This window comes from Archocentrus centrarchus, chromosome 1 (assembly GCF_007364275.1).
Source record: "Archocentrus centrarchus isolate MPI-CPG fArcCen1 chromosome 1, fArcCen1, whole genome shotgun sequence".
In the NCBI taxonomy this organism is placed as follows: Eukaryota; Metazoa; Chordata; class Actinopteri; order Cichliformes; family Cichlidae; genus Archocentrus; species Archocentrus centrarchus.
The window spans coordinates 32589304-32600755 of NC_044346.1; the positions used below are offsets into that span (position 1 = coordinate 32589304).

Genomic DNA, 11452 nt, shown 5'->3' on the forward strand with positions numbered 1-11452 from the left:
GCCTCACCAAAAAAAAAAAAAATAGCTTGGTTATAGCGCCACCTAACGTTCAAAATTATACCAAACAATTCTGAAGTGCTGCGTTAATTATTGACCTTTTGGATTCACTTGAAATGCCAGCGGGGAAACTAAAGTTAAGACTCTGGTACTTTGCACCAAAGAAATAACTTGTAAAAGTGTGATGATTTAGCAGAAAACAGCCTGTATGAAGACCATACAATATTTTAGGAGGGGAAAAAAAAATCATCTTTACAAGGTATTCTCTAAAATTGAGCAACAGTCTATTCATTTTCGTCTGTATGCTCTGTGGACTGTCCCATGTTATGTAACAGAGTTTCAAATTTAAATTATTGATTTGAATTTTTCAAATTGCCAGTCACTGATATTTGAGGTACTGAAACTTTCCTCTCTATATTAAGTGGTTTCGACCACCAAACATCCCCATATCAATACACAGATAGCTGTGTTACAGCAGCAAGAAAATAGTAGTCTACAATAAATAAACAACAAAGTTATAATGGCTCACTGGCACACAGTGAGCCATTATACTTTAAGTACAAAACTATACATATACAACAGTGATAAAAATGTAGGTAAAGAAAAGTAACAGTAACTTTCAAAATATTTGTAAGGCAACGCAAAGGGTTCATTATTTTTCCTCTACAATTTTAAATTTCTCCACTTTTCTTCTACTTCACTAATAGTGAAGAAGAAGAAAAGGGTCATACAAAGGAATTATTCATTAGCAGATCTAAATGTACATCCGTCCGAGATAATACAAACCAGACACAATCGTCGAGCTACACGTTATCACACAGTACAAATTTTTCAGTGGACATAACAAGCACTACAACTGATTACCCGGACTTACGCTTCTGTTGCAGTGGACCAACCCAACTCCTTTTCCCAGAGTTACCCACTTCCGCTGCCTACGTGGTGCACGACGTCTGAACGTCATGGAAAGACGAGCCAATAGGAGACGCCTCATCTTGGAGTAACACGTCATTGTACTAGAGTGCATACGCCGGCAGATAGGGAGTGATCTCTGCACAGCGTCGTCTCTGTGTCCTCCTGGGCATCGGTGTCCTTTTACCTCCAGATGCTCTAACTTGTTGCGAACCGAACAGATTCTTTATTTTTTGTCCAGACCTAAGCCCAACTCATATAAGAGGTAAGAGCTCGTTTTAATTTTGTTTGAAACTAGATCGCCCGTATTCTGCTTTCATTTATCACGAAGGGACAGGAAGTAGGTTAATGCTACATTCCGTTAGCTAACCCAGCACCGGCAAATCGTACGAGCTGGCGTTAGCATGTAGATGAGTGCCTGAGAAGTAAGAGAGCGTGTTTTACAGCCGCGATTAACAAAATAACGCTATCTGTTAAACTAATGGGGCTTCTCAAAACACCACCACTATTATGTTGTGTTTTGGCTATCAGCATACTCCGCGTAAATAAACATTTGAATGAGTACGAGTTCTGATAAAGACCCACTCATACTGGTGGCTTCATCGCTGGTAATACGTGGCCTGCACGCTGTGTTGAAATGTTTTCACATTCATAATACTGTAAAAGTAGCTCTGTCCGTGTGCCTTCTTGAGCGGAAGGAAAATGAGAAAATCATTTCCTCACTCCGAACTAGAATACGTCTCGTATTCATTAAATTGTTGATTTATTTTTTTTTTGCGCTAAATGAACAACGTTAAGCAGTGAGGTGTTAGTAGTAACAGAGTAGAAGCCATTAACAGTAATTTGACGACAGCATTGGTAATATTAATAAAAATACAATCACTGACTATTTAGAGAAATTAGTAGTCTTGCCAAATATTTCTTAGTGCCAGTAATGCAAGTTTATTTATGAAGCCAATTTGTAAACAATGAGAGTATGTGCTTTTAATAATTCACAACAAAAGTACATCTAGTGAAACAATAACCACGATAGTTATAGTTTATGCATGTAGGCTCAGAGCCATAAAAAGGAATCAACAAATGAGAAAAAAAATACATTTTGCAGTGAATAAATATTTTTAGTGCAAAACCTGAGTAGAAGCTCATCTTAGTTGTGAGAATATATGCTCCCGTTTTTATTTGTTTTATGAGATCCGAGTACCTCTGAACTCTGAGCTTTCAATCAGATGAAACAAGTCATTTGCAAATGTTACCCTTGGCTCTGGGATGTGTTGACTTTGCCATGTTACAGTTTTTGAAAGTACACATCAGTTAGTTGAGTGAATCAGAAAAAAATTAAGACAGCTGATATTGTAATGTGAAAATAATAAAATGTCTCATTTCTCCCTGTTGTACCTTTGAGTTACCTAATTTAGAACATATTTTAAAGGTCGTTCACTGCCTGTTTTTGTAGCCCTTTGAATTTTATTCTTAAGATAATTTTGAAAGCATTTGTGGCCTCTCATTGTTGAGGTTGTACAGTTGCTACAACAGGATGTTTGGCGTCACTAATGTTTCAGTGACGTGAACCAGCAAAGGTAAAGCCTCAAAATACCTGCAGGATTCCTCTGGACTCTTTGAAATCTTGCTGGTCAGGTTTCCTGACGACAAAATTTGTGCGTCATGCTTTCGAAAAGCCGTGTCTTATTTTAGCACAGAAGAGAAAGGAACTTGAGTATAAAGAGCAGGTGTTCACTGCAGCTAGCAGAAAAAAGCAGGTACACAGCAGAGTGGGAACATCAGGAGATTTCCAGTGGCACAGTTTGGCCTACTACTTCCACATTGATTTTATTCCTTCAGTGGTCTGAAAAACTTACTTTTTTTTTTTTTTTTCCCTTTCCCGGGGGGGATTTTTTTCCTGCTGAAGATCAGTGATGGCAACCTACCAGGAGTTCATCCAACAGAATGAGGACAGGGATGGGGTGAGATTCAGCTGGAATCTCTGGCCCTCGAGCCGCCTGGAAGCCACCAGGCTGGTAGTCCCTGTCTCCTGTCTCTTCACGCCACTCAAGGAGAGGCCCAACTTGCCGCCGGTCCAATACGAGCCAGTTCTTTGCAGCCGAGCCAACTGTAAGGCCGTTCTCAACCCACTATGGTGAGTTTCACAGAAAAACAGTACTCAAGATTGCAGTTGTATGCTTTAGAATGCTTGTTTTAATCGTGCTTTTATTTTCAGTCATGATATAATTTCCTTGTCTTTTTGTATTTTAGTTTAATCATTTAAGGCCAAAGATGTTCTTGACATTTATCATTGTAATCTTGTTTTTGTGAATGTATATGCAAGTGAAAGGAGATGCATGGAATTGAATTTGACTGTTTTTTGACACATCAGCACTTCCAAATGCTGAGGTGTTCTAAGTACTGGGTGTGGTACATGAGAACTGCAAACACTAAAATACGCATTGTGTATATTTCACAGTCACTATCCTAACAATTAGATGCAAACCTTATTTTCTTATTTTTACAGTCAAGTTGACTTCAGAGCAAAAATATGGGCTTGCAACTTCTGCTTCCAGAGAAACCCAGTAAGTCCAGTGGCAAAGAGCATGTTTTAGTCTTGCTACTTTTGATGCAAATTGTTGCCAGAACTTGTAGATGCCTTCATAACTTAATGTTGTTGAGCTACATTCCTTTTTTAGGCGCGTTAATCTTGAGCTCTCGCTCTCTCTTTGTTTGTATGTGTGTGTGTGTAGTTTCCTCCCTCTTATGCAGGCATATCAGAAATGAACCAGCCAGCTGAGCTTATGCCACAGTTTTCTACAATTGAGTACATAGTACAGGTAAATACTGCATACATGTCTGCACTCTGACCTTAGATGTAAGGTATAAAGGTCATCATTAGCAGTTTCCAGTTATTTTTTTTTAGGGCCTGACTTTTATTGTGGTTGGCATTTATAACTTTATTTATAATGTATAGTGTTTCAGAAAGTGGCATGAGCTTCTGATGTTCACATGGCACCTCTGCTAGTGCCAGTAATACAGAAACATATATCCAGCAAGCCACACATGAATTCAGCCTCCTCTTCATTTATTTACAGCAACACATATTAAGGAATGCATACATAATAATCTCAATTGTTTGTCACTTTGTGAAAGGGACTGTTTGGAGACAAAGCTTGGGATTTCATCAGTTTTTGACCTGTCTCTGCTGCCCCTTTATAGCGTGGTCCTGCAGCCCCTCTGATCTTCCTGTATGTGGTGGACACGTGTTTGGAAGAAGAAGACCTCCAGGCCCTCAAAGAGTCTCTCCAGATGTCCCTCAGTCTGCTGCCCCCCAACGCTCTGGTGGGCCTCATCACATTTGGCCGCATGGTCCAAGTTCATGAGCTCAGCTGTGAGGGGATTGCTAAGAGCTATGTGTTCCGGGGCACCAAAGACCTTACCTCCAAACAGATTCAGGTAAGTCACCCCCAAAGGCTTTTGGGATTCTGGTGGGTGTGACGTACAGAAGTCCATTTAGATGTACAAGAAAGTACAAAAAAATGAACTATTTTCAAAGTTGTGTAAAATCTGTGACATGTGAATACTCCACTCAGCTTAATGTGTGTGTTTTGTTTTTTTTTTGTTTCAGGAGATGCTGGGTTTAACAAAGCAAGCAGTATCAGGACAGCAAGGTCACCCTGTGGCCCCTCAGGATGCTGCTGCCACTTGCAAGTATGTAGGAGCACGAACACAAACACATGCTTGTCAGTTATTGGTTGCTGTTTACAAAGAACACACAGCACTTTGCTTTTGTTCATCAAAAACACGCATGTTTCTGTCCAGGTTTCTTCAGCCCGTGCATCGAGTCGATATGAATCTGACAGATTTACTTGGAGAGCTTCAGAGAGACCCGTGGCCTGTCCCTCAGGGTAAACGGCCACTCCGCTCCACTGGTGTTGCACTGTCCGTCGCTGTCGGCCTTCTGGAGGTATGAACGACAAAATCTTAAGTTGTACATTAGGTGCATACAAATGATGCTGGACTGTGAATATTCTGAACTGTAACACATAAAACCATTTATGAACACAGAAACAGTCATTTACACGGTCTGCATACAACTAAAGCAAAGCAATTACATTAATTCACAGTAACCTGAACTTTAGCTTCTTAAAGGCACTTGTGCCACATGTCACTGTTCCGAACGGCACACGCTGTCTGATAATTATCATCTGCACAAACAGTAGATGCTCTCTGTCCGTCCAAAGGGTGTTTTCTGTTTGCCTTCTGCTTTTTCACTCAGCAATCATCCTCTCTTCTTGTACTGCTAATCTGTGTGGTTATATAACTGATAGTGCAACAGAACATTCCCCAGCTGTACTAGATTACATTTTGCTCTTTCACTGACTCCAGAGTCACTGATTTATCCTAGGGCGTATGACTTAATGAATGAGTCTTCTTTCATATAAAGCAGAACCACAAAAGGGTTTTGGCATCAAGTATCAGCTGGCTCATTTGTTTGTTCTCTCTGAATGAGCACAGTTTGTCCCCTTTGCAAATGAATCAGTCTTTACATAGAATGCATTGTCAAATAGACACTTCAGATTTAAAGCAAATCCCAGCTGCTTGGTGGCTGCTCGGTTCATTTCCTAGTATTTTCATGTGTTTTAGACTCTCCCAGACTCTTAGACTGTGGACTTTACTGTTGGAAGAGTCGATATGAAGTTTGCCCTTTGCTTACGTATCTTCCTTGAGTAATTAATTCTGACTTGTTCCCTTAATACAACATTTATGCTTTTATGGTTCATTTTCAAATGGATGGGGGAGTGATACTGAGTGTTATGAAAGAGCATGATCTTTTTGTTGGTATTTTTTTGCAGGTAATTGTGGGTTTTTTTAATGTGTTCCTAGCAAACACTGAATTTCCCTTTCCTCTTCTCCCCTTAAGTCCTCTCTTTAAATGTCAACTGCAGTCCCGTGGCATGGAATATCAGCACTTCTACTTTGGGATGTAGTCAAATAACAAGCCTGCAATGCTGAATTGTAATATTGGGCACTTGCACCAACGGAATTCCATTTTGTTGTCTGGTTTCCTCAGGGTACATTCCCCAACACAGGGGCTCGTGTGATGCTTTTCATTGGAGGGCCGCCCACACAGGGCCCAGGAATGGTGGTGGGAGATGAGCTGAAAACTCCAATACGTTCCTGGCATGACATCCAGAAAGACAATGCTCGCCATCTGAAAAAGGCCACCAAGGTAAGCATGCAGTAGTACTTGTATTTGAGTGAAATCTTTCTTAACATATTGAATATATTTAATGTTTTTTTTTTTTTGTTTTTCACTCACAGTACTATGAAGCCTTGGCCAATCGTTCAGCAGTGAATGGCCACAGTATTGATATTTACGCATGTGCCCTAGACCAGACCGGACTGCTTGAGATGAAGTGCTTATCTAATCTCACTGGGTAAGGACGCATGAACTCTTAAATTGATTGAAGGTGTAGAATTGTATTTGTCTGCCCTTTTTAAGAATGATTAATATTAACTGAATCTTAACAATTCATTGTGCTGTGCTTCAGGGGGCATATAGTGATGGGAGACTCCTTCAATACCTCATTGTTCAAGCAAACCTTCCAGAGAGTCTTTAGTAAGGACTATAATGGTGACTTCCGCATGGCCTTTGGAGGTGTCCTGGAAGTCAAGGTAAAGGGTTGATTTAATTATTTGACTCATAAGTGTAACTTCTTTCTATATTGGCACTTGTAATGTAAGAACATGGGTAACATATTAGCTGTTAAAGTTAAATGTGTGTATTTCTCTGTCTGGCTTTGTAGACATCAAGGGAGCTGAAGGTTTGTGGGGCCATTGGACCGAGTGTTTCACTCAACTCAAAGGGTCCCTGTGTTTCAGAGAATGTGAGTGACTGACCCAGAGACTGGGTGGTTTAAATTCTTTACTCTCCTGTTAGGTAATCTGAGAGCTATTGTTTATTGATATTTTATTGTTCTGTGTTTTGTGCAGGAATTGGGCATTGGTGGCACCAGCCAATGGAAAGTGTGCAGTCTCAGCCCCTCCACCACTTTGGGCATTTATTTTGAAGTCGTGAATCAGGTAAAACAAGAACTTGAGCCTCTGCTTTTAGGCTGTGATAGAATTACAGTAACTTGATGAAAGTACAAATGTTACCCCAAACAATAAATAGTTGGAATGAAGAATCATGGCTTTGTTTTCTAAAAGATTCCTCAAACAAAGGCTTTTTGTCTCCCTCCCTCAGTTGAAATGGTTGTCAACTGCTGTCTTACTGGTTCCACTGTTTTGTTTGCAGCACAATGCACCCGTCCCTCAGGGTGGTCGTGGGGCAGTCCAGTTTATAACCCAGTACCAGCACTCCAACACACAGAGGAGGATACGGGTCACCACCATTGCCAGGAAGTAAGACTTCCATTTTATTGTTCATATAAATGGATGTGAAACATGACCAACTAGACTGCACCTAAAAATTTGCTTAAATTTCGTAGATTCTTACCAAACCGGTTCCTCTTGCTGAATAAATTTTGGGAGTATAATGATGTTATAATGAACCTGACATGTAGCCAAGAGAATGACAGCTGCATCAATATTATCCTCCCAGAAAGGATGTTTACATTCCAATTTAAGCCAACGCCTTTTAGAGATCTATTTGCTTGTGCGTCATTTGTTCCACACCTATGCTCACCTGCACTTCTCTGGTTCCTTTTGTCCTCCCTCCCTCCCTTTCTCTTTTCTTCCCTTTCTTTCTCAAACTACTCCAGCTGGGCAGACGCCCAGTCTCAGATTCAGCACATCGAGTCATCCTTCGACCAGGAAGCAGCCGCAGTGCTCATGGCTCGCCTGGGAGTCTTTAGGGCGGAGTCTGAAGAGGGTCCTGACGTGCTGCGTTGGCTTGACAGGCAGCTCATCCGCCTGGTAAGTGAGACTTCTACACAGCAGCTTTTGTGACAAGTCAACAATACATAGTTGGGCTCCTTCATTTGAATAATGAAAGCATTTCAGATTTATCTATTGTGACTCATGATCTCCATGGTGTTCAGTATTTAAACCAATTTATTTTCTTCCTTTGTTTCAGTGTCAGAAATTTGGCCAGTTCAATAAAGATGATCCGACGTCCTTCAGACTGTCAGAGTCTCTGTCTCTCTATCCACAGGTAAAACCGCTACCAATGGCAAAATCTTTACTTTGATTAAAATGCAGTTTAACCCTTGTTATAATTATTATACTGCCCCCTAATTTGATTAACATATTCTAGAATAATCTGCTTGTTGTGGAACCTGCATGAACTATATTTGCTTTATTCTCTCCTATACCTGCAGTTTATGTTCCACTTGCGCCGGTCACCATTCCTGCAAGTGTTCAACAACAGCCCAGATGAGTCATCCTATTACAGGCATCACTTTGTCAGGCAGGACTTGACCCAGTCCCTGATCATGATCCAACCCATCCTCTACTCATACTCCTTCTATGGACCACCAGAGGTCAGCCTCATACCCTCCACACCACCATTGATGTTATGCGTGACCCACTGGTTGCTGAACAGCTGGAGTTTCCTTGAAGCTTCTAGCAGAGTGTTGATGTTTTTGATGCTAAATTGTTGTACGTTGTGTCGTGGATGTGTTGCAGCCTGTGCTCCTGGACAGTAGCAGTATCCTTCCAGATCGAATCCTGCTGATGGACACTTTCTTCCAGCTGGTTATCTACCATGGAGAGGTGAGACATCAGACTATCCATTACAACTGTTTTTTTTTTTTTTTTGTTTTGTTTTTTTTTTTAATAATCTTTATCCATCCATCCATCCATCCATTCGCTTCTGCTTATCCTGGTCAGGGTCGCGGGGGGGCTGGAGCCTATCCCAGCTGTCATAGGGCGAGAGGCAGGGTACACCCTGAACAGGTTGCCGGCCTGTCACAGTGCCAACACAGAAAGACGAACAACCTTTCACACTCACATTCACACCTATGGGCAATTTAGAGTAGCCAATTAACCTAACCCCAGTAAGTGCATGTCTTTGGAATGTGGGAGGAAACCGGAGTACCCGGAGGAAACCCACGCAAGCACGGGGAGAACATGCAAACTCCACACAGAGAGAGGGAGAGGCCTGGGCCAAGGTGGAATCGAACCCAGGCCTTCCAGATGGTATTCCATCTGTGAGGCAGCAGTGCTAACCACTACGCCACCGTGCTGCCCTAATAATCTTTATGTTTGGCTTTTAAGAAATTTCATATCCTTGAAATTTTCTTGACACAAAACACTGCATGTTGTGATACATTAGGAATTTTCTTTTCTTTTTTTTTCCCAGACCATAGCTCAGTGGCGAAAAGCAGGCTATCAAGAAATGGTGGAGTATGAGAACTTTAAACAGCTGCTGCAGGCTCCACTGGACGATGCTCAAGAGATCCTGCAGACACGCTTCCCCATGCCACGCTACATTGACACAGAGCACGGAGGCTCCCAGGCTCGCTTCCTGCTCTCCAAAGTCAACCCATCGCAGACCCACAACAACCTCTATGCCTGGGGACAGGTACAGTATTAAAACCTGCTATTTTTTTAACCTTCTGTATTTGAAAACTTAGGGTTGAAATTCCTCGCCCAGCCTATTTTTGTTTTTAGTTTATTGAAAGGCACCTAATTTGAAGATTTTTAGTGTAGTTATATCATTTGGGCTGCATTCAGATATGTAAAGTTATGACATTTTCTGCCATTTAAAAATTCTCAAAGGAAATGGATTTGCTTTCCATCTCATGCAGCCTCGTTGGGCTGAGGTTAGGTACAATAGATTTTTCTTAAACACCTATGCATAAAATATAACTTCCATAAAGTTCTCATTTCGTCCATTGGAACTAGTATGGACTGAAATCCCAGGATTGACTAAATCTTTTGAGATGTCCATCCAGATTGTTTTTCACCCACAGCGCAGGCAAACTGTCAGTAAATACAGGTCTGTGGGAGATTGAAAGCTGAAAATAGCACTAATCTGTTATTTCCCAAGTCAAGGAAGAGCTGAACTATACCCTGCTATATACAACTGCTACAAAGAAAAGAAAAAAAAATCTGCAGGATTATCACCAGAACGTGGTCTTGCATAAGCCAATCTTGGGAGCGGTGCATTTTGTTCATTAAAGCAGTCAGAGTTATGTCATAACAAGATGTGTTTGTAAAGTGAGTAAATCACCATTTTTGCTCCTCCCTTGTTTCCTTGTGACCACAGGAGACAGGAGCCCCGATCCTTACCGACGACGTGAGCCTGCAGGTCTTCATGGACCACTTGAAGAAATTGGCTGTTTCCAGCTCAGCGTAGAACTCGCTATTGCACCACAAAGAGAAAAGGAGTGATACAGCAATCCTCTTTCATAGGGATCCATTAACATTTCCCCAGCTTTGTAAAGGACCCAAACCCAGACAGTCTACTGTATGTGCTTGTTTAATTTTGCTGTTTTTTGAGACCAATGTGACATTTACATGCCACAACAAGAACAGAAAAGGGTGATGGCACGTTGGTAAAATAAATAAGTAAATAGTAGTAACATGTCTACCTTTTTTCAGTAAATAACTTATTTATGAGAAATGTTTTCAGAACCAAACTGTTCTTATGTCAATAATATCTCTATTTCTGTTTAATGTTTGGTACATGAAGAATAATTAGACTTAAACTTTCTTTATTTTGTCTTTTGTTTGTTATGAATGTGTATCTACTGCATCAGACTGTATAAGGCGCTGTTTAATAGGAGGATTATGTGTGTCTGCTTTTGTCTATAGCTAAAATTGATCTCATTAATAAATTATAACAGTATCTCTTGTTTAAAATATCCACATGACTGTACGGTCTTGGCGCTGATTTCTGGTTTATTTACGAAGCGGCTCAAAAGCCACAACGTAAAGTGGAGACTGGCACCAGAGTTTTAAGAAATATGAGTTTTATTTTAAAACTACTTGATAAGCAGCTCTAAAACAGTTGCAACCCAGAGAGCAGAAGTGCAAACAGTGGTATAGTTTAGGTCTAAGCTATCTAAGACCTTAAGTGTTTTCTGGGAATTTTCTCTCCCTGAATAATTAGGATTAATGTTCTGAGGAATAGAAGTCAATCAGTTCAGCTCAATTGTGACTTAGTCTGTTCTCAGTGACGAACATTAAGATTTATACTTTATAGAGTGCTCCATCTGCTATTGCACACCCCATGACTGCCTTAGTGTAATTTGTAATCTTTTATTATATTGTACAGCTGCATGAAGGACAGTTGGTTTATTGAGATCCTTTCTGGTTTTCATATAAAAGTCTGCCTGCAGAAAACTGTAGTTTTTTCTTTGTACTTGTAATCAAGGTGTTATTATGCCATGAAGCCTTTTTTTTTTTTTTTTTTAAATCCAAAAAATGGAAATAGTAAAATCATAAACAGTTCAGCAGATTCGTGGGTGTAAAGTCATTTTGTCACCACCTCCGGGTTTTCTCTTGTCCAAGGTTAGAAAACATGCTCAGTTCAGACATCATAGTTCTGTGCAACAGATGGAAAGACTACTCTTACTGTCTAGTATTGCAAATATGAATGCTTGCATGCAAG

General features: G+C 40.6%; 1 protein-coding gene across 1 annotated transcript; it reads left to right on the plus strand.

Moving 5' to 3' along the window:
• The first annotated feature begins 1018 nt into the window (after window positions 1–1018).
• On the plus strand, window positions 1019–10701 carry sec23b (SEC23 homolog B, coat complex II component). Its single transcript, XM_030735003.1, has 19 exons — window positions 1019–1171; window positions 2813–3040; window positions 3413–3470; window positions 3639–3725; window positions 4108–4344; window positions 4517–4599; window positions 4711–4855; window positions 5963–6121; window positions 6214–6329; window positions 6444–6567; window positions 6699–6779; window positions 6886–6975; window positions 7190–7296; window positions 7656–7809; window positions 7970–8047; window positions 8214–8375; window positions 8521–8607; window positions 9197–9418; window positions 10106–10701. The coding sequence occupies exons 2-19, from the start codon at window positions 2820–2822 to the stop codon at window positions 10193–10195; spliced, it is 2301 nt and encodes a 766-aa protein (XP_030590863.1). The 5' UTR covers window positions 1019–1171; window positions 2813–2819; the 3' UTR covers window positions 10196–10701.
• Window positions 10702–11452: the final 751 nt, after the last annotated feature.

Excerpts from the sequence above, each read along its gene's own strand:
- sec23b (XM_030735003.1), top strand. The coding sequence starts at position 2,820 with ATGGCAACCTACCAGGAGTTCATCCAACAGAATGAGGACAGGGATGGG. Across the intron at positions 4,345-4,516 it reads TTACCTCCAAACAGATTCAG|GAGATGCTGGGTTTAACAAA; the intron begins GTAAGTCACCCC and ends TTTTTGTTTCAG. Across the intron at positions 4,856-5,962 it reads TCGCTGTCGGCCTTCTGGAG|GGTACATTCCCCAACACAGG; the intron begins GTATGAACGACA and ends TGGTTTCCTCAG.